Source organism: Platichthys flesus, chromosome 4, assembly GCF_949316205.1.
Source record: "Platichthys flesus chromosome 4, fPlaFle2.1, whole genome shotgun sequence".
NCBI lineage: Eukaryota > Metazoa > Chordata > Actinopteri > Pleuronectiformes > Pleuronectidae > Platichthys > Platichthys flesus.
The window spans coordinates 13,708,149-13,730,525 of record NC_084948.1 but is presented as its reverse complement, the minus strand read 5'-3'; the positions used below and the strand labels follow the sequence as shown (position 1 = coordinate 13,730,525).

The 22,377-nt window shown below is 42.7% G+C and overlaps 1 protein-coding gene across 2 annotated transcripts in view; it reads left to right on the top strand.

Annotated features, from left to right (window-relative positions):
• Nucleotides 1-22,377, top strand: part of hip1 (huntingtin interacting protein 1) — a 44,050-nt gene that overhangs the window by 2,842 nt on the left and 18,831 nt on the right. The window contains exons 1-10 of one of the 2 annotated variants that reach the window (XM_062385226.1): nucleotides 4,786-5,345; nucleotides 16,112-16,175; nucleotides 16,780-16,922; nucleotides 17,052-17,108; nucleotides 17,869-17,949; nucleotides 18,791-18,867; nucleotides 19,455-19,516; nucleotides 21,215-21,355; nucleotides 21,700-21,757; nucleotides 21,933-22,008. In XM_062385226.1, coding sequence (XP_062241210.1) covers nucleotides 5,328-5,345; nucleotides 16,112-16,175; nucleotides 16,780-16,922; nucleotides 17,052-17,108; nucleotides 17,869-17,949; nucleotides 18,791-18,867; nucleotides 19,455-19,516; nucleotides 21,215-21,355; nucleotides 21,700-21,757; nucleotides 21,933-22,008 — 777 coding nt within the window. In that variant the 5' untranslated portion in view covers nucleotides 4,786-5,327. Of the gene's footprint in view, nucleotides 1-4,785; nucleotides 5,346-16,111; nucleotides 16,176-16,779; nucleotides 16,923-17,051; nucleotides 17,109-17,868; nucleotides 17,950-18,790; nucleotides 18,868-19,454; nucleotides 19,517-21,214; nucleotides 21,356-21,699; nucleotides 21,758-21,932; nucleotides 22,009-22,377 lie in introns of those variants that run through there. The other variant, XM_062385225.1, reaches the window with a different exon arrangement.

The window sequence follows — 22,377 nt, the reverse complement described above, 5'->3', positions numbered from 1 at the left end:
GGCAAAACAGCCTCTGAGCTGTCCGGGGCCAGAAGAGCCTTTTCATTTGAGAGCTGGTGTAGGTAGTAATCTCTGGGCCAATAGGAACCATAATTAGTGCTTATAGAAAACTTTTGGGGCACCAGTTCCCCCACAGGGAGATGGAGGCGTGTGAGCCAGAGAGTGACACTGCTTTGTATGTTACATAATTAAAGCCTTAAAATTAGACTGCCTGCCCCCCTCCTCCTCCTTGTTTCCTTTAAACGGAGGTCACTCACGTTTGTATCAGTGAGGACAAAGCGCCTTGTTGGCCCCCTGGTGGCTGACAGACGAATTTGTCATAAATTATGCACAATCTCAGTTAGAGGATGGGATATATCGACATACCTATCAATATATCTGCTAAGTTTAGTTTTAATTTGTTATTTGACGTGATAAAAATAGGGTGAATTGTCATGATTGAGTATGTGTGTCTGTGGGACCTCGTTACCGCCTCTGCCCCCTCTGGCATCACATGTGCAAGATGGCAGCATTTATTACCAGGAAATCTTGGATTCATTTCTGGTTAGTGAGAGGAAATGGAGACGTGTCATTCATGTTTTTATACAAAGTTTGGCTGTTGACCAAACTTTGCAAAGTGTGACAACAGGGATGCCTTATGGTAGAGCAGACAGTTTATAGTTGTAGCATCTGACTAAGTATTAGATAATTGTTATCTACAGCATGAACCTTACTACAATATCAACCTTACTGTGTAACAGTGGACAAACTTTTTGGACTTTGGAATCACAGTTTGTTTTGGTTTCAGAGTTATCACACCCCTTTTACTATATTAGTACTTTATCTATTTGGAATTATCCGTTTCAGTTGCCCCTAGTTGCCTGATAAAGTTTTGAAACTCTTCCAAATCCTCCCTTGGCCCAAGCACCCCTGGTTATGAGTCAGTGGTGTTAGTATCTGATGGACACCCCTCGTCCTCCATTACCCTGGTTTAGTGCTGTGTGGTGCCCTGGCAGCTGTGGAATTCAGGGGAGGAGCGTGGCCGTGGCCCTCGGACACAACAAGACTCAGTAGTGCAGATGGAGACAAGCCTTTCCCTCTGCCTCTCTTTTATCCTTTAACTTTATCTGCTCCTGGTCGTTCTCCCCTTCCCACACCCATTGTCTCCAGTCTTCCTTGAGCCGTCTTTGAACTTCCTGCAATTTTAAATGCTGGGGAAGTTATGGAGGGATATCCGCATACATGCAGCACACACACAGACAAGCATGCAGGCATGGAAGCACGACCATCAAAAGCACTGAGGCAGCAGAAACAGCAGGCGGCGGTTTGTGGCCTCATTGCCCCGACTGGCCAGAGAATAAAAGATCTGGACGTGAGTGACAGGTCAGTAAGTGGAACAAAGTCCGGCAATGAGTTTGTGGCGGCGTTAACAATGGCTCTGATTTACAGATTGCTTTGGACCTCTCTTCTGTGTTTTACAGCACAGTAAAGCGGAAAGAGAGAGACAGAGATGGGGTGATATCTTTTTTTTGTCAGAGGTCAAAAGTCAGTCTGAAGCCTGCATCATTAGTGTAAGGCTGGTGGTACGCAGATCAGCCTGCTTCCACATGAGGAGTCTCACACTTAAATAATGTCTAACCTACTAAATTGCAATACCTGTACTTTGACCTGTATCATTCCACTGAAAGATGATACACAACAATAGTGATTCATGAATTATTGGCCAGCATTAGGGCCGACCATGCATGGGTTGTTGTTAACATGTCAAAATTCATATAAAAGCTAATTTATTGCTATTAAAAGTGACAAAAAAAATTCAGCCTCCTATCTTCGGATAGAATGAAACTCAACTTAAAATCATCACAAGTAAATTTGTTATGGGATACCACAGTATACAGATGATGAAGATGTATGTTTTCTTTCTTTTTGACGTATGAAGAGCCTGTCTATATTTGAGTTTTTCACCCACGGTTGATCAGGGACCTGTTGTTTCCCGCCCTCTTCCACCACTCATCATAATACACACTACACCACATCCTCGTAGCGTTGGAGATTGATCTCTCAAGTAGAAGACGTTAAGTCATGCTAGAAAAATTACACGTCGTAAACTCAGGACTTTAACGCAAAGGACTTTAACCTGAGGGTTTGCTCAACACAGACCATATTTCACCTGAACAGCTTCATGGAAGTTATTCAAAGCTCATTTCTACCAATCACTGTCATCATCTCCTTTTTTGAAGTTCTGAAAAGTGCAATTGCACAAACACAGCATCATCCTTTTTTATAACAGTAGTGCTAGGTGTTCGTGGCCCTGAAATTTTAGAATCTAAAAGAGTTTTTTAGCGTTTGAGACCTTCTCTGTCATTCCCCAAAAAGTTAAACCCAACTTTCCAAAATTAACTTTTAAACAAACTTCAGTGTGATAAAAACTACCGGAAATGACTGAAACCATCTGGGAGTACATTTACTTTTTAACTTTGGTCCGAGTCCCGGCAACTTACACTGAGGAGGTAGAATTTATGACCTATACTGCATCAAGTGGCGATCAAGGAGCATTGCCTTCACTTCTGGTCATTTTGTCCATCTTTATATACAGCCTATGGTTTAAACATCCAAACGCATAAAGAATACGTGACGTCAACATGGCACAGTTTGTGACGATCAAACTTCACCTTTGTCTCAGGCACTATCTGTCCAGGTTACACTCACCTATTGCATCATTTCCTCACCTTAAAGGTACAGAGGAGATGACACAGAAGTACAATGAGATCACTTAACAGTTGCACTTTGCACCATGTACCAGGTCGTCTGTGTAATCACCTATCAGCATTTTCACCTGTCTGAGCAACAGTTGTTTCCTACGAAGGAATTGTTAGACATTTATACTTTTATCACAAATATATCAGAGTTCCAGAGTGGTTGAGTGAAAGACAGAGTGGGACTTCTGTATGTGAGCAATGCTCTGTGAGGCTGCTCTCGGAGAAGGGCCCACGCCGTACCAGGAAGTGAAGAGACTTGTTGGAAAAGAGCCGGCATTGTCTGGAGACAGACTGTTTATGCTGAGCAGCTCGGAGGTATAACATGTAGCCCCGATGGTGTAATGTGTAGCATATTGGTTATTGTGTCCCGGCCTCGGTTCGTCAGCTGATATCCTTTAAACAGAAAAAAAAACAATTGTTTGAATTTAAACAAGGTTATTTTTGTCTTTCTGTTTCTCAAAAATCTACATGGCAAACAAAGCATTATTATCTGTTAAAACACTTTTACATGATAAACATGATCATTTATTATCAAGCTATACGTATATACCTTGACTAAATCATCTATTGATCATTTGTATCATGTTAATGTATTAAAATGGATAATTCACATTAATACTTCTGGCATGTTCACACATAATCAACCAAATTGTTGCTATAATAAACACATTATATAAAACAACTGTTAAGGTCCAACTGACTGCAACATAAGTTCTGACACACACACATGCGCACACACACACACACACACACACACACACACACACACACACACACACACACACACACACCCACACTGTTGTTGACGGTCTCAGAGAAACCAGAGGGGGGCATCACTTACCTAGAATTGCTCTCCTGGTGAGCTTTTCTCCCCATTTTTTGTGGAACTTTCTCCACATGTGTTTTATAAGACCACAGCTACTCTGCTCAAACAGTGTGTGTGGTTTTTCAAAAAAATAGCCACTTGTGGTTATGGTAACATTTGTACTGCCTGTGTGTTGTATTTGTGGTGTTGGTTCTGATACTTTGGGGGCAAACACACTGAGCAAGATTGAGAGGAAGATGAGTTCACAGCTTTTCATAGAACATTTCAGATTTCTTTCTTTTTTCCGGTTTTGTCACCACGAAAAGTACATTTTCACCTGTGTATGGTAGTTCGTTTGCAGATTATTTGATAGATTCTCTTCATCCTCACCAAACTTTGAGGATGAAGAGGATCCAATATTTTCTGTCAACATTTTTAAGCAAGAGCTGCCAAATATTGCCGAAACATGAGATTTTAATATATCACTTACCCTGGACATTTTCCAAAAAATGTTGGTAACTTAATCAAGGTTGTTGTTTTTGTTTGTTTGTCTGCAGTAAGTCTGTTGCAAATCCAAATAAAAATCAGACTCTGGTGAATCTAAATGTGTTTTCATCAGGGGACTGTTGGACCATGGCGGATGACCACATATTTGCCACAACATTTAAATATCTTAGTTTTTAACACAATACAACTGGGAAGAAAAACATAAAGGACTAAGACATGATGAATGGGGCGGTGTGGCCAAGGGGGTAGAGCGGGCGTTCTCCAACATGAAGGTTTTCCAACATGAAGGTTGCCGGTTCAATCCCCACTCTTCCCCATCTGTGTGCCGAAGTGTCCTTGGCAAGATACTGAACCCCTAATGGCCCCTCATAAATGTTGAGTGTACTAAAAATGTAAGTCGCTTTGGACAAAAGCGTCAGCTAAATGACATGTAATGTAATGAATGAGGGGATTGTTGGGCATTGGTGGAGGTATGTACTGCACTGAGAACCATCCATATGTTTTAGGATTATTGAGTTGGCAATTGATTAGTTTTGCTTTTATTTAATTGAAAACTATGTAAGAAAATATAGCTTGGTGTCAGCTTTAGATCTGGGCTAACTCCAGTAGAGCAGTAGAGAGTAGAGCATCAGTGGAAATTCATCTGTTTGCTGATTCCCTGGACCCGCCTACCTTCACCTCCCCTCCCCTCTCAGGACCCCCGGCGGTCCCCGGACCCCAGCTTTGGAACCCCCGGCTTTGAGCCGTCCCACTCTCTCCATGCTACTATTGTCTACCAGGAGAGCGGGCTATTTGCAAAATAAAGGTGTCGCCTGCCTCGGCTTCAGCCTGATACATATACACGTGAGCGGAGCTGGTTTGTAAAGCGGAGCAGCGGGGAGAGGAGCGGGCTTTAGCGGCTCGATCAGCGGCAGTTCTCGCTCTGTTTTCTCCCTCACGGAGCCGCAGCTCCTCGGCGGTCGGATGCTGGGAGTCTTCGCCGAGCAGGGAGCGTGCAGGGCCGGCAGAGAAAGGAGCAGGGACGCGGAAGGAAAGAAGGAAGGAGAGGGCAGCGGCATTTTAATACCAAATCAGGACACATGTTGAGCTAACGGCCCCTCCACCCCCTCCTCCTCCTCCTCTTCCCCTCCTCCTCCTCCCGAATGCATTTGTTGCTTCAATCGCTTTCCCGTTTCTAATTACTGCGCGTTCAGGATCAAACCAGCGGAGCTCCTCTCCTGGCCTCTGCGGGCTGCGAGGATCCCCTCACCGCTGCTGCTGCTGCTGCGAGGACCATCATGGATCTCAGTAAGATTGTAAGTGCTCAACATTATTACAAAAATAACACGCACACGCACACATCGAGGGACTGCATGTGTGTTTGGAGGTGGGGGTGGTGTCCAGGAGCTCCAGTTGCGCGCACACACGCACACAGTTTGTGCGGACACATGAAAGTTGTGTTCGATGCAAGCAGAGACTTGTTGTGTGCAGCCACAGAGAAGTTGAAGGTTTTATTTGTTGTTGGGGAGAAGAAGGGCTGAGCGGACATCCTCTCCTGCCTGCTTTGTAAACCGGGTTCAGGAGCCTTAAATGGTGGTGGTGGAGGGGGGGGTCCCACTGAAGGTTTAAGATCCTCTTTCATTTAGTGGAAGATTCAGTGATCAAAGGTTTCTCTACAGCAGGGGCCAATTCAATATCCATGTGATTCCTGGTTCAGTAAGGTGCAGATTTAAGGCTACATCCATACGGCAGCGTTTCCGTTTAAAAAAAGTTTTTTCAATCCTTTAATCCCCATCCATACTAACATGCCTGAAAAGACACATCCCGGGACCACTCCCGTACACCTGGCATGTGCCTTGCCTTGACCAATAACTTGTATTATTGTAAAATGCAGAATTTGACTACATAACAGCTGTTAGCAAAGAGGGGTCAAGGGGCAGAAAGGGTCGGCAACACTTCTAATTGATTATCTATGTTGCGTTCTACAACGGTAGCCGAGGCAAATGCCGTTAAGTACCATCCGGTGATAGAGGCCAAACAAATCAGTGAAATCTCTGTTGTGACCAAAAATACCCGATCCAGAGGCGGCTGTGTGTCGACGTCTTCCCTTCCAAACATCTCAGCTTCTGCCGGTCCAGACTTAAATGTTACCATTAAGTAAAAGATGAAACCAGTAGCATTAAAAACTTCTCCATGCTTTTGGCCCATCCTTCTTGGGATTACCAGACATCCCTAACCTACAGACATGTACAGCAAAACATGTGAAAAAAGATAAAGGGAAAGGAGTAGATTCATAAACCAGTATAAAATAAATATCTTAGCATTATAAAGAGCTGTTTTTCTCTTCTCCTCTAGGCTTTCTCCAGATATTTGGCTAATTTATATGTTTCATACATAAACAGCCAAGTCAGTCGTTGCACATCTTCAATATATACAAGATCAGTATTGTTTTCATCTTACAAAACAGAGCATAACACAGTTCATAGTAAGCAGGACAGTAGAAAATGTCTGAGATGTTTTTTCTCTGTTGGCCACAGCTTTCTGTCTTTTTGGCTGAGTGTCTTGCTGCAGGTTGGTGGATAAAGTTCAGCAGGTTAAATGTGCCATGAATGTCAAAAATAGGTTGTATTGATGTCAGTGGAGGACAAACCGAAAGGCACGGCGTCTCAATGTGTGACCATCAGTGGGTTTATTCTTGTAATATTGCAACATTTAAGTTTCTGGCCAAGCAGTTCAGTCCTAAACACAGTCATGGTTGTGAAGTCACAGTGAAGTTGCAGTTTTACAAGAATAAAGTAGAAGTCTCAAGCTTTTTCTTTCCCTTAAAGTGGCCACAGTACCGTAATATTAGTTTTGCTTCTGGGTGAAGGTTGTGGGTTTAAACTCTTCTTTAAACTGGATTGTCTTTATGAGCAGAGAAGGAGAAACGCTTGATAAACTGCAAAACATTTTACTAATCTGAAGTAGAACAATCATGTGTTATTTCTCTGCACTGTTCTTGTACAATATATAAACTGTATATTGATTTATATTGGGAATTTGTGAAATTGCTATTGATGAAAGTTAAATTGGGATCATTATTATTTACAGTGTTTATTGCCCAGTCCCACCTGGGTTACACACATTAAAGAGACACAAGTCTGCATCACAAGCAGATCAATACAAACTATTCAACAATGTTATTTGAACACATTTAAATGTTAAATATTGATTTCTCCTGTGACTCGGAGTGCCCTGAATGATGCGTTGTTGTCTAACAGACTGGCTGAAGTGTCCAGCGTGCACTGCAGCAGGTGCACACAAGCCAAAGCCACAAGACCGGCCTTTCACTGCCAACATGGATGGATGGGTGTAGTTTTAGCCCTTGTGTAGGTGTGGGGGAGGGTGTATGGGTGACATGAAAGCACACTCCAGAGCCCCCCTTTTTTTCTTCCTCCAAAGATCCCCAGCAAAGGGATGTTCGGAGACATTTATGGAGGAAATATAAGATGCAGGTCACATAGATGGTGTGAAGAAGAGTCACCAGATGCACAGTTTTGTTAGTGAAACCGGACAAAAATCCCTCTGTGGTCTGTGAAGTACAACTCAGCTGCCCACATGAGGTCAGCTGGGCCGTGCAAGCGTAGGCCGAGGTGTACAGGGATGGAACCTGTCCTCCAGTGGGTCGTCATTCATTTGCACTGCTGAAAAGGTTATTTCAAACTTCTTGGTGTTAGTGGGAAATCTTTCGGCGTTGTAGATTCAGCAGATCTCCTCAAGGCTGCTCTCCGTGGTTGAGCCGTCTGTCACCATGTTTTGGCTGTTTTGGAACGGAGTGAGGCAGAGTGGTATGAAAACAAAGCTCGGAAGACTCTTCGCTAGGAAACTCTATTTTCCCACACTGCACAAAAGTTATTGATGCATAAAATAACTTGATTATAAACTTTATTTTTATGGCCCATTTTCTACAGGTTTACAGTGTTATTAACAGGCAGAAAAACAGAAGCTACTAGAGATGTTCTGATACCATTCATCAGGCCGCTTACCGATCTGATACCAGTACATTAAAAAAATTAATCACGTACATTATGTATTCTAGCTGTGTGTTATTACCCCTGTATAGAAGTGATGGCTGCGTTCCTTGTTTTATGGTCTGGCTCAGCTTAAACTCTCTTGTAAAACTAATACAGATAATGAAATACAACATCTTTTATTATCTAGTTTGACAGTTATGATTGAAATAGACCATAAATAAATAAATCAAGGAATATGCAACAATAAACTCAACAAGTTTGTCGGTTATGGTTCTTGCTTAATTTATTGTGTTGTGTGAACGCGGTTTCAAAAGTTTGCTGCTGCAGTTTGTCCGTTTTATTCCCCCTCGCTTCATTAATCTGATGGATCTTCAAATACTTTATGAGATTGCATGTGATGCATCTGGCAACACTAGTGCCACCCCTCTAAACGAAAATCGAACAGGCAGTACACGTCAATGTTTTACTTGAGGGACTTTCCAGCACGAAATATGGCCAATGGGTTCAAGTTGAATATTTGTTGGTTTTCCGTAATCCTCTTTTTGGACGGTTTTTGATTAGAAAATTCAATTCAGCCACTTAAGAAATTTCACATCACATTTCTGAGTAATCTAACTGAAACGGAAAATAACGTTAGTTGGAACTTTGAACTAAAGTGCATTATAAAGGAAATTATTATCCTAGTCATTTACTATTAGTGCTATTTGTACAGATGTGGATCAATAAAGACAAGGTTGTTTCACAGATTCCATAAATCTCACAGCACTTCACAAGTTTTGCTTCTGTGACGTTAAGAAGTAAAGAGTGTTTGGAGTTTTCTTTACATTATCCATCATTATATCCTTCAGGAGAACACACACAGACCCACACACACACTGTGATTTTGTGTGGTGTGTTTGTTAGTGTGTGTGTGTGTGTGTGTGCATGTGTGTGTTGTGGAGTAATGAGAGAAGAGGCTGTAGCTTTTATAATGCATGATCATGACATCCCAGATCATACAGGAAGCCGAGGCTCCTTCACATAAGGCTGCAGTAAGGACACTTTTTAGGAGAGGTGTGTGTGTGTGTGTTTTTTTGTGTGTGTGTGTCTTCAACCAGCTGTTGCCCTCCACCTCTTCCCACAGGAAGAACAGAAGCTGAGTGCTTTGAGATCAATCACTCAAAATATCCTGAACCTCCGTGTTTTAATGGGCCCTTCAGAGACAGTGTCATCCCGCTGAGTCTATCTGCTTCACCAAATGCCCTGTTATTCAGAAGACAAGCAGCAGGTTACAGACTGAGAGGCTTGAATGTCACTGGAAAATAATTCTAGACCATCGGCTTTCAGGCTGTTGATTATTATTACAGTTATGAATGCTGTCTCACCATCACGTATGAGCAGAATTATCATCAATTGCAATGCATATTCTGTTCAGAACAATATGCAGACTGCCTCAGTTCCCTCCGGTGAAGCCTCCATAACGCGACCTTTTTGAGTTTGTAATTTTCGCTCTCCCACTCGGGTCTTTCCCTTTGGAGTGCATTGAATTACACAGGAAAAATAGCCTAAAATAGTTCTAAAAAAAGACCATCTTTTCCAGTCAGGCTCGTTGTCAAGAGCTGTGGAGTGACTGGTCTGTGAGAGCGGATGTTCGTGTCAGATGCAAAAGCTCCTTAAACAAGCAACACACAGTCCTCTTTGCACAGGAGTGACCTTTTGATTTGGGTGGAGTTACTTTGGAAAATGTTAGGGCTCAAAATGTCTTTCAATTTATAATCTGATAAAAAAAAAAAAAGAAGCATTCATGTCCTTTCATGCTGTTGTATCATGTTGTGAGGGAGGGTGCTTATTTGTTTTAAACGCTCTCTGGAAAAGTCAATTTTTGGTTGTACATATTGAACCATCAGGGGAGTTGTTTTATTTTCAAATGTATTTTGAGTTTGTGAAACATATTATTATATTATTAGTTAGCATATTTGCTAACTAGTTGGGGAAATACATTGCGGGAAACAATAATCCCATAATTTTACATTTTCGGTGTAACTCCACCACAGCTCAGTGGAGCAGTATAGTATCTTTTCATCCCATTGTTTTGGTTTTACTCGCTGTAGCTTTGCTGCTGTTACAAAGTCACTGTAGAGTACCTCGTCAACGAGTTCACCAATCAACAGCTAGCGCGCCAGATCTATCCCTCAGGAGATGGTAGAGGCCAAACAGAGCTCAAAGTGTGAATATTGGACTTACAGACATTTGAATAATTGCTATATGGAAACAATTTGCCTTGTTCAGTGGAAATGCAGATAATAGTCAGATAATAAGATGCATAGTGAACCACAATGGTACTCAGACAACGCCTCCCTCCGCTAAGGCAAACGCCCGATTTCGCAATGTTAAAGAAAGTGAAATATAGTTATTAGATCTGCCTACTTAATCATAACCACTCCAAAAGGCTCATTCTTCACCCCTCCACCAAGTTTCAAGAAAATCATTGCAGTGTTTTTGCCGAAATCCTGCAAACACACAGACAAACAAACTCCTTGTCGGAGCTAACAAGAGTGAATGAACTTTTAGTTTTGCATCCAAACACTAGTTTGGATAATCTTTTGTTTCAATAACAATACTCCATGCATATAAATCTTACTATTTTTCCCAGGTCTCTGTCGAGTAATTTTTTTTTCAGAATTGATGGACAGAGCTTGGGAGAATACAGCATAAGTTGTTTTGAAGCATAGTTTTTCTTAAAGGACACCTGGAAGCATCTGGCAGGAAATAGGAGAGCTATGAAAGAATGAGGAGCTTGGCCTGACTGATTGTCTGGGTTGACTGAGCAAGGTTTTTAGATGAAGAGGGGCGGGTGTTGGAGCTGGGCATTTTTCAACAGGCAGGAAATGGCCAGTGCAGGGTGTGCCAAGACAGGAAGCCTGACTGAGTGTCTCTACCCACCCCACCACCACCAACAACAGCACCAACACTGCCTCCACCCGCAGTGCTTCAGCCACAATGACCAGGCTTCCACTGCTGCACCTCAGCATTACAGTGCTGCTGCATTCACAAACAGACATGTTTCCTGTTTTCATTCCTCCCTCCATCCTCTCGCTGTTTACTCCACCCTTCGTACAGCACGGTGGATCGACAAGTCTGAGCAGTAGCCCTGTTGCCCCCCCCCCCCCATTTGGGCAACGGAATCACTGTTGAGTTCAACTAAAATCTCAAGGCAAACTGTGAAAGGTTCTTGGTTTTGATTATTCTATTCAGGGATGGAGCCCGATAGGTGTGTGAGGTGCAATTACCAGCACACTTAACAATCTTAAAGTGCAAGATGGACAGCCACATCAGATAATGAATGTATTGGATATGGCATGAGATGGCATAATGATAACAATGGTTAGCTCTTTACCAGAAGGTTACTGGTTTAAATTCCAGTTGTGTCCCAGACTTTTTCAGATAATAACCAGTAAGAAAAAAAGATCTATTGTCTATTGTGTTCTTTCCTAAAATGACTTGGGTCAGATAATCCTAGAACTGTAACTTAGATCTACCATAGATTTGATTGATCACTCCACTCCGGCACTAAATCATTAGGGTCACACAAGGATACCTCCTCCGTCTCTTTAACCACGAGAATATTTCAATCCAGGGAGAACAAGTGTTTCTGAATTCACTCTCACCCTCTTTCATGTCGCTCTGGTTCGGAGGTTTTCCACTGTCAAACAGCGTTTCTATCCAGAAGCTCTTTCTTAGCTCTCCTCCTGTCATGGAGCGACCATGATGCAATGACATGCGTGTATCTTTAGGACTAACATGATATTGCCAAGGCATGTGATTCCCATCCCACAAATCGGTCACGGGAGTCACTGACTTGGTTTACATGGACACAAGTAATCTGACTAATGACCTTCTTCTGAATAAGAATGAGTTTTGACTTTCCGCCTGGATGGCAAAAATGTTACGGACCATAGCAGAACCATGCTTATGATTTTATGCTCGTTATAGTTTGAGTATGCGGTGGCAAGAGCGAGCAAGAAGAAGAGCTGCACAGTGCACAAACCAAGTTAGAGATCTCTTTTGGTTCTTGATGAAACTGTGGCAGGACAAAATTTAAATACAGCGGGCTGACACAGTTGATAATTAATGTGCAACACTGCCATACTACCTTCCATCCTTTAGGGTGTTTTCTTTCTAGTTTAGCAAAAGTTTCAAATCCTCATTATTTTCTCATATTTTTTATACTTGAACCCAAGACATGGGTCATCAAGTAGTTGGGAACTGCTGTATATATCGATGTCTGCGAGAACTCCAAAAAGACGTTAAAAGGCCAATATGAGGTATACCTATGCAAACATGTTTTCATGATGTGACTAAGGGCATAATACTCCACTGGTAGTAATTTGATTATGGCTTATTCTGAGAATGACCTTATTTGGGTTAAGATGATCAGAAGGTTTACATGTCAGTGTCTTATCCGGACTATTGTCTCAATTGCGTCAATATCAGAACACTGTTGTCCATGTAAGTGAGCCGGTGGGTGAAGGCTGTCTCACTTAGCAGGCAGACGATGCTTCTTCTCTCCCTGTGCCCGACGCCGGCCCTTCAGTGGACACAGCCAGGCTACGATCAGCATATCAATGCTCCCCTTTCCACAGAGCGGCCGATTGGGGCTTGCCAGGCCTGACTTAACATGCTTTCAACGCTATCAATAACACTCTGTTCAAAAGCAAAGCTGCAGGGGGTGGAAAAAGATGTTTCTGTAAATACCAAGATACAAAGAGGAGTTTTGTGTTGGTCAGTATTGATTGGTTATTTATGATTACTGAGTAGCTTAAAAAGAGGGAAGGGTAAACGGAGCAAAGGTCTAAGGAGGAGTCTTACCTCTACTTTTTATCTCCATCATCACTCACTTCTCAGCTCTGATTCAACTTCATTTCACTTCGTCGGCTGGTGTGGCATGGCCGCACTACAAGAAGCTAATGGGTTGTTGATGCCAGCGAGTCACCTCAGTTAATGCCAGTGCTCGGCAGCTGGCAGCTCTTATTCAACCCAAACACAAAGTACAAAGTCTCACTGTGGCCTAACTGGGTCATCCTCATGTGGGAACCAGTCACACTGGGCATTTCTCAATCATCTCTTCAGTTGTGTGGACGTAAGACACAAACATGATAAAGTAATTTTTTTTTTTTAATTAACGTCTGGCACCAGTCGATACTAAAATTCAAAATGTTTAATCCTTGCGATATTTTAACTCCTGTGACCCTTGTACCGATGACAACATGAGATAATGTCAGCATTTCTTGTTACGACACATTAACAAATAGGACAGTGACAGGAAGTGACACAAAAGTCACTTCCTCCAGATGTGAACAGACTGTAAAAATGATTACTGAGGTTGATTTAGAATTTAGAAATTATCTCAAAGTTCAGAGGAAAACAATTATTTCAGTAAAGCTACGTAATACTTTTACTGAGAGACTCGAACTGTAGTTGTATGTGCTACCAATGGAAATGGAGCTAAAATGATGAAAAGATTGAACTCACATTTTTGTGCAAAATACATCATGATAAATGTAGAAACATTTCTTCTAAACAACTATAAATGAAAAAAATAACTTTAAGTGAGATTTAACAATAAGATATTCAGTTTATTTGGTTTATTTAAACATCATATATCTAAAATCACAGCCTAAACTAAAATGTTATGGAAGTCAATGTAATGATACAATTAATGAAATTGTGTTGTAAAGGAAAGAAATACAGAAAGTGCACATTAAATAATAAAAGGTAAAGTGAATATCTCTCTCTGTCTCCCAGCTGTTCAAAAGTCCTCTGGAATAATCAGAACATCCTTCTGTTTATTTTGTATACAGGCTGTTTTAAATACAGTCATTAGCTCAGTGATGATCTTGATTTTATGATTATTGAGCTTGGCAAGAGATTTGTGTTTTCACAATGAATTTCAAACTGAGGTCAACATCTACACACATTCTTTTCCTTTTCAATGAATCCTGCACTGCAACAGTGTTCATGTAGAGATAAGACTGCAGGGAGTACTGCAGAGGCCCGACAGGAATTTCCCCGGGAATGAAAACCGGGTCCAATTATCAGTCCACTCACTTGTGATTTGTGCTGACGAGCCCAGAGCCAAGTTTATTCACGGGGAGGAAATAACTTCTTGGAAAGCAGATGCTCAGATTTTAACCCGGGGACCTTTTGCTTTCTGCTCTCGGTCAGAGGAAAAAGACTCATTTCAGTTCACTGCTGCACAGTGAGTGAGGACAGAACAGTGTGAACCCCGCTGTGTTTGACCTTTACAGTACTGACGCACACACACACACAAACTCACGGCTCAGGTTGTGCAGCTGATCCAACAGGACAGGTGCTGGACTCGTAGCTCCCAAACATGTGTGTAGCCAATTCTGTGCCAGTTAAATCTCAGGCACGGCGGCTCGGCCTGCCTCCATCTTTTACGACACGTTGTGGCGTCTCCTCCTCGTGTTCGGCAGCGTTACACGCGTGAGCACAGATGGGTTTGACAATAGGGACTTCAGAGTCTGAGATGTGGAAACAGCAGCCAGCTCCACATTCCTCCTGCTCCTCACACTCCCTCAGCTCTAGTGAATTAACTCAACTGAATTTCTCTCTTAAGTTAGATGTTGTTTTTATAAAGACAAAACTTGGTCAATTGTTTCTATTTAATCCCATATTTGCTTTGAGCTTAAAGCTTTTATTCTCGAGGGACTTTCCTACATGTTCGGCTTCAACATAGTCTGGGACACGGTGTAGCCTATTAGTTTGTTTGCTCTAAGGACACCGCGGATGTTGCCTTTACTTATAATTTTAGCAGACTCTGTTGCCTCCTCCCTCCGTTCCTTCTCTTCTTCCTCTTCCTCCTCTTTCTCCTCCTCCTGACGGTGAACTTCCAGTCCTGACAGCTCACATACTGGAAGAGGAGGAGCCGACTCGGGACATCTGTGGGAAGTGAGATTAAGAAACAGGCCTCCCGTCCTCTGCTGACCTCACGCTCACAGTTCATGAAACCGTGCAGGAAAATATAAGAGAAAATGTGTGTTTGTTTTTAAGTGTTGTTATCATTTTAAGTTTGGTGTTTCAGGCTCAGTTTCTGAGTTTAGAGGTGTGTGATAATCATGATAATCATGCTGTGATTTCCCTCTGGTGTGATATGATTTGTCAGCCAGCTGTTACAGAAAAAACATCTGAATTGGCTTGATATGTGAAACAATGCAAATCTGGAAATTAATTATTAAAAGTATTTCATAATGCAGCCGTCCTAACATGTGCTGGATAGGTAAAGACTGGTTGTCCCCAGAGGATACATCCAGATCTTTAATGAGCCCTTAATCTCCAGTGCTTTTACACATCAGAGTATGTTTACAGATCTCAAGATAAATGAGCTAAAGTTTACCGCTATGACTCAGGAGGTAAAGACGAGACACTGAATCCCCATGTGTTTGAATGTGACTCACAGTTCAAAGCATTTGATTGGTCTATTAGACCATTTACCTTTCATAAGACTTAACTACTTATTTAACTAAAAATAGCCACATGAAAATCACCTTGTGGTAAGAAATAGGGGAACTCACCAGACAAAACCACAACACATAACGAAACCCTAACCCTGAGCTCTGATCATTTACCTTTTTTCCATGACTGTATCATTGTCTTTTCCTCTTCCTCTCTCATTTGAATTGGTGGCTGTATTGTGCAGGTGGGACATGTAAAGAGAGATGTGATGGCACACACGTCTCAGACAGCTGTTTGCCTCTGAGGCTGTCGAGCTCCTAAAAAGCAGCTCAGGCCTCTCAGGCGCGGCCTTGAATACCAACTCTGCAGAAAAATGGGTTAATCACCCTTTACATAAAATCTGCTGCTTCTCATTCCCCAGGTGGTTCTACGCGGTGTGCACGTGTGTGTGTGTGTGTGAGCGTCTGTGCATGCGTGCCTGTCTGTATTCAAATGGAACACTTAATACGTGAACGTTTTTTCTGTAATCGATCAAAAAAGCTGGCTGCTGATTTGTGTTCACGGTTTCTCTCATTTGTTCACCTCTTCTCTCCTCTCTCTTCTCCTTTTCACAGGCTGTCAGCATCAATAAGGCCATCAACACACAGGAGATCGCTGTCAAAGAGAAACATGCCAGGAATATCCTCTTGTTTTCTGTGTGTGTGTGTGTGAGTAGGAGTGTGTGTGGTTGTGCGTTTCCTATGTGGCTGCAGGGTTATGTTAGTGCAAGATCAAAACAACAAACTTGTTGTAACCCCATCTTCTCCATGTGCCTCCGCTGCAGAGCTAATTTAGTCAGGTGTGGAACAGACAGCATTTGTGAGTTATAAAATTCTAGAAATGGAGTCATTAAACTTATATTAAAGGTTCATTGCGTAAGATTTAGGTGAAAGGGTTAGGCAGACATTTAATAGAAGATATTCCTCTATGTTTTCACTAGTTTGTTTAATCTAAATTGTATGAATTGTTGTTTTCTTTAAACTAAAATGAACCCTTTATATTTAAATACTATATTTACTTCTGGATCGGGGACTCTTTACGGAGGCCACCATGTTTTTTTACAGTAGCCCAGAATCGACAAACTAGCCGCTAGGGGGAAATCAAGATGATTTGGCTTCACAGAAAGGTTTGAGGCAGTAAAAAAGTAAAAATAGATTTAATTTAATATCGGTCACCATCCAGATTATCACCACAGAACAATGTTGTGCACGTTAACCCTTTGATCCTTGACTGCCACTCTCACCCTGCATCTTGGGGACCCATCATGAAAAAGGTGCCCACACATTCTGGGCTGCCATCAACCGGCTCCCTCTCTCCAGCAACGCGGTGCTCTGCTGGAAGTTCTGCCACGTCTTCCACAAGCTGCTGCGAGACGGACATCCAAACGTACGTAACGGTGGCACCACTGCAAAACCAGAGAACAGAATCATCATGTAGTCGAATATCCTTCATCGGATCTATTTTGTACTTCTAATTCTTCTCCCCTGCACTCCGTGTCTGCTGACGTCCCTGCAGGTGATTAAGGACTCCATGAGGAACAAGGCTGATTTAACAGATATGAGCAGGATGTGGGTAAGAACACGCAGATTTTTATATTCATGTAGTCACATCGCAGCGTGAAGCCTGAGGAATACGACCTTCTGCCTCTCCGCTGGTGGAACATTTATTCAAGTGGGCTGTTTTTAATATTACCTGTCCTGCTCACTGATATTCATCCCAACCCCCGCCCCCGTATGAGTAATATTTTTAAATCGTCTACCTCAGTGATGATCAAAGCTATAATCACCTTTTGTTTTTCAGTGAACCTGTTACTTTTAGTCAGAACCTGAGAGCATTTTTTTTTAATACACAGAGCTAAAGTACATTGACTGTTACACCTCTAGAAATAGAGAAGTGTTTTTTCTAAATTGAGAGATCACTCAGCTCATGGATTATATTTACTGGTGTGATTAGCGGCAGCGACTCGGTCGCAGGCCTCGATGCTCCTTTTTTTTCATGATTCAATTTTTGCTGATGTCAAGAGGCAGGAGGATACAGGAAGTGGGGTCCCTGTGACCGAGGCTATGGCCTCTCTTTCCTGTGTGAGAGAGAAAAAAAGGAAGTGAGAGGCAATTGGACGAATATTTGGGGATGTTCAACTTGGTTCACACTCTCAGATTGTTTCCAAACTGTATCTATCGCCTGTGCAGCAAGAGAGTGTTCCTTGGCTGCATAAAGCCAATCCCTTTCTCCGGTACAAGGGAGAAGGAATTACATTTTCTGGCTTTGATCACGTCTCTCCTCATCTTTCTCTTAACATTTCTCTGTTGCCCCTCTCCTCTCCTCCCCCCAGGGTCACCTGAGCGAAGGCTACGGGAAGCTCTGCAGCATCTACCTCAAACTGCTCATCACCAAAATGGAGTTTCACATCAAAGTGAGTCGTCGGCCCGGCTTATAAAACCCAGCGCCAGTCTCCCTCCCAAGCCACTCATTATCTTTGTCTCAGACGCTCCTTTTAGTGCCAGCATGTCTCTTTTTTGGGGGGGGGGGGGTCATAGACAATTCTGGCTTTTACACTAATGGCCTCTCAAGAATCTGTAATATGGCCTTTTTATGAGACAGCTGAGCACGGTGGCTCTGGGACCAGTGTTGATGCGATCACAGGACGATGTGGTTAGTCGTGCTGAAAGCTGGAGGGTAATTCTTACCCTGTGGGCGAGGGTAGGGCGCAACTGGAGAATCTCACAAGGGAAATGAGACACCTTTGGAGTATTAAACCTCTGATCTACTTATCTATCACATCTCTGTTGTCACCATTTGCCAAATTTCTTGCCTGGATGCTGATATTAAATATCAGCATCCAGTTTGATCCGTAGTATCTGTGCATCAAAGAAAACACCTCCTGAGCTCACAGGGACAGAAATAATACAAACTTTTACATTACACACTTCATTAAGGTCAGTTTATCAACAATCGGCTTCTGTCGTCTGTCGTATACATTATCTTTAAACCTGCAAAGAAATCTAAAAGGAGCACGTACCTCCACCAAAGCCCCACAGTACATTTTATGAAACCACAGATTTATATTTACGCATACAACAAATTGCATCAAGGTCATCGAGATGCATGAATTATAAACCATAAACCATGTTTGTTGACGGCTTTAAAAAACCCTAAACAGTCCACTGTCTTCTACCTGTACAGAGAAGTAGCTGTAGAGCTGAGCTGTGTGTGAAATGATGTGTAAGCCTCCTCTCGTGGGTCTTCCCTTTCAGAACCCTCGCTTCCCCGGCAACCTGCAGATGTCCAACAGGCAGCTTGACGAGGCGGGAGAGAACGACGTGAACAACTTGTGAGTGCTGCTGGTATTGTTAAGGAGAATGGGAGAGAAGGTGACTCAGGCAGTGAGAACACAGGAAGGAACTCTCACTGTATTGTTGTGAAGCAAATGTTTAGAGAAAGACTTTAGATTAGAGATTTTTTATAAAACTTCAAAATGCCTGAGCTGTTCTGATGTTCACCAACAAGAAACGGGGAACTCATCTGAGATATAAAAAAAAAATGCATTAACTAGACATGTTTGTTTGGGTATTTGTATTTATATTTGTGTGACGACCATTCTCAGCCTAGACCTTGCAGAGTGAGGACATTTCAGAAAGTTAGGACATTTTGCCTGGTCCTCATTTTCTGTCCCACTTTCAAAAGGCTGTTTTAGGGGGAAGACATGATTTTAGGGTTGGGCTCAGGTGTTAGATTGGTTTCAGGTTAGGTTTAGGTTAGGCATATAATTTTGTTGGTTAAGGTTAAGGAATGCATTATGCCAAAGAGTGTCCTCATTAAGGTCAACTAATGTCCTCATTGAGACACCACTGTGTTTGCGTGTGTACGTGTGTTTTACTGATAGCATCATAAAAGTGTAATCTCTCTGTTTCTCCCTAGCTTTCAGTTGACCGTAGAGATGTTTGACTATCTGGAGTGTGAGCTCAACCTCTTCCTCAGTGGTAAGTTAGTCATCTCTGTGGTAGACCAGTAACGATGTACACACAAACACACAAACACACACACATACACACACATGTTCACACCATTGACAGACCGGCAGCCACAGTCTGAGCGGCTCCGCAGAAAGACAAACACTGTGACAGACGGATGTGGACTGATGTTATCATCAGTGCCATCACAGCTCCTCCTCGTCTGAGTGCTGCGAGCCTGTGAGTGGTCACACACTGTCCTCTCCCCTGTTGTTGTCTGGGTGAGTCATCGCGGGTTAATGTCTCTTAAAGTACGCCTGAAGCTAAAAATAGACGGCTAGGATGTGACCCAGGAGCTCTGAAGAAAAGCTGTAAATGGTGCACACCCCCCTTAATAAAGGAAGGGGGCAGGAAATTGCATTGCGGACTCTATTTATCATGCCCTTCGTTCTGCCTCCTAATGAGGATATTATCTCTCCTTCCACCTCCTTCTTTCCTCTTTCTAGAGAAATGGAGATACCAACCAAAGTTGTGTCTCTGCTTTTGTGCTCAGGACAAAATAAGCAACTTTTAGTCCATGTATCCTGAGTTTAATATTTTCTATGAAGCCCGATTTTCATGATTTCATAGCCAAATAATCCACTGCACATGGGTGTGTTAAATCACACCCTTCTCAAGGCTGCTGTCAGCTTCCTCCCCCGGTCTGGAGTATTTTAAAAGCATCACGTCATCTGAGAGTAAAGATTCCAGGCCTGAGGTGTGACTGTGTGTCCATGTGTGTGTGTCTGTGTTTGTTAAGCTGTGCAGGAAACCACACCTCTTCAGTGCACACACAGTCTCTGGCTCTGGAGATGCTGTGAGGCAGCAAAGCAGGGAAATGAAAGCGGGGTGTAACGATGGAGGCTGAGTCGCTAACAAGCGCGTTAGTGTTTCACTTTGCGGCTCCTTTTTTTTCTGCCTACACATAAACCTGCCTTTTGAGCTTTGTGTTGCTTTCACATACTTCATTAGTCAGGTCTAGTGGCCCGACGCAGAGAAGTGATCAGAGAGCACAGCAGCACAAGCTTATTGATTGATGCCTCATGGAAGAATTTCTCTTTGACCTCGTTCGGACCTGGTCTTAACACCTGTCCTGAGTGATCCAGTCACATGTGGTCAGTTCAAGTACAGGTCTGAAGGCACCGAATGAGTTTTGAATCCATCCAGAGATCTGATCGCTCAGACCGCCAAACGTGGTCCAAGTGATCTGATCTCAGGACGCATGTGGCCACGTCCTGGTTCATATGTATTGGACCACTTCTCAACTAATGTGCTCTGACCCACTTTAGTTTCTCAATTAGTCAAATGCATTTTTACGCAAGCACAAACACACTGCCATCGGACACATCTCTATACTCAGAGTGGATAGAACTTTGAACTGTCCACTTGTGATTGGATGATGGATCTCTCAGGATGGATGTTAACACCAGGTGTGAACAGGGCCTTTGTGTTCACATCGATAATCCCTGATATGTGTATGTGTGGAAGTATGGCAGCTCCTGCTGTGTTTATAACTGCACCTGACCATCTCACACGGGTCTGTATGTGTATATAAAGATCATGTGAATACATTTATTGATCTGACCTGTGTGTGTGTGTGTGCGTGTGTGTGTGTCTCCTTCTTTCTCTCTCTCTCTCTCTCTCTCTCTCTCTCTCTCTCTCTCTCTCTCTCTCTCTCTCCTGTCCCAGTATTCAGCTCTCTTGACATGTCCCGGTCGGTGTCGGTGACGGCAGCCGGTCAGTGTCGCCTGGCTCCCCTCATCCAAGTCATCCTGGACTCCAGCCACCTGTATGACTACACCGTGAAGCTGCTGTTTAAGCTGCACTCTTGTGAGTCTCTCTCTCTCTCACACACACACACACACACACACACACATCGGTCGGGTCTAGACACATGTTTCTGCAATTTGTACACCTCTATACATCAAAGCAGTCAGTGGCCGGAAGCAACATTTTGTTTGGTTGTTTCTCTTGTGAACTAATATCTGTAAGGCCTTGAGATTTCTTTAAATTCGGTTAAAAAACATCAGTTTGACTCAAGGATGAACTTATACGACTTATTAGGTATCTGAATAAGCTTTCTCTTTGACATATTCAAGTATAAATACCACAATATATATAAGCAGTTTTCAGGTCCGAGGACTGATGTGTTTTTTCTTTGTGTTCACCTCCAGGCCTTCCAGCAGACACTCTCCAGGGCCACAGAGATCGCTTCCAGGAGCAGTTTAAAAAGTAAGACTTTCACACACACACACACACACACACACACACACACACACACACACACACACACACATAGTCAGTCACAGCACTGTGCTCTCTGACCAAATGTGACCCAGCAGTCTGAGCTCTTAGCACCATGTTTAATAAGTGTTCAATGTTCTTCTTCTCTCTCTCTCTGTTCCAGGTTAAAGAGTCTGTTCTATCGCTCCAGTAACTTGCAGTATTTCAAGAGGCTCATTCAGATCCCACAGTTGCCTGAGGTGAGGACAGCCGCCAGAAACATTATGTCAGGTTTCTGTTTTATAAAATGTAATCATTTCTTAACAACATGCTCTGATAGCTTTTCTTTAAACACAGGTCATTTACAAACACTTCATTCTTCATTGGAGCTCAAGAGTCCTTTACTCTAATTCACATTTGACAACAGTTTCTTATTATGTCTGTTCTTTTCATACACACTCTTTTATCCAGCCTCTGTTTCACTGATGGGCTATCACAGAATGTGTTTCAATGATAAAAATGTAAATGAGAAACAAAACTTCTCACACTGTTCACGCGCTGGGCTAAACTTACTCACAGTTATGTGTGGGTGTTACTCATATCCACTTCCCACTAGAAGTGATCTAGCG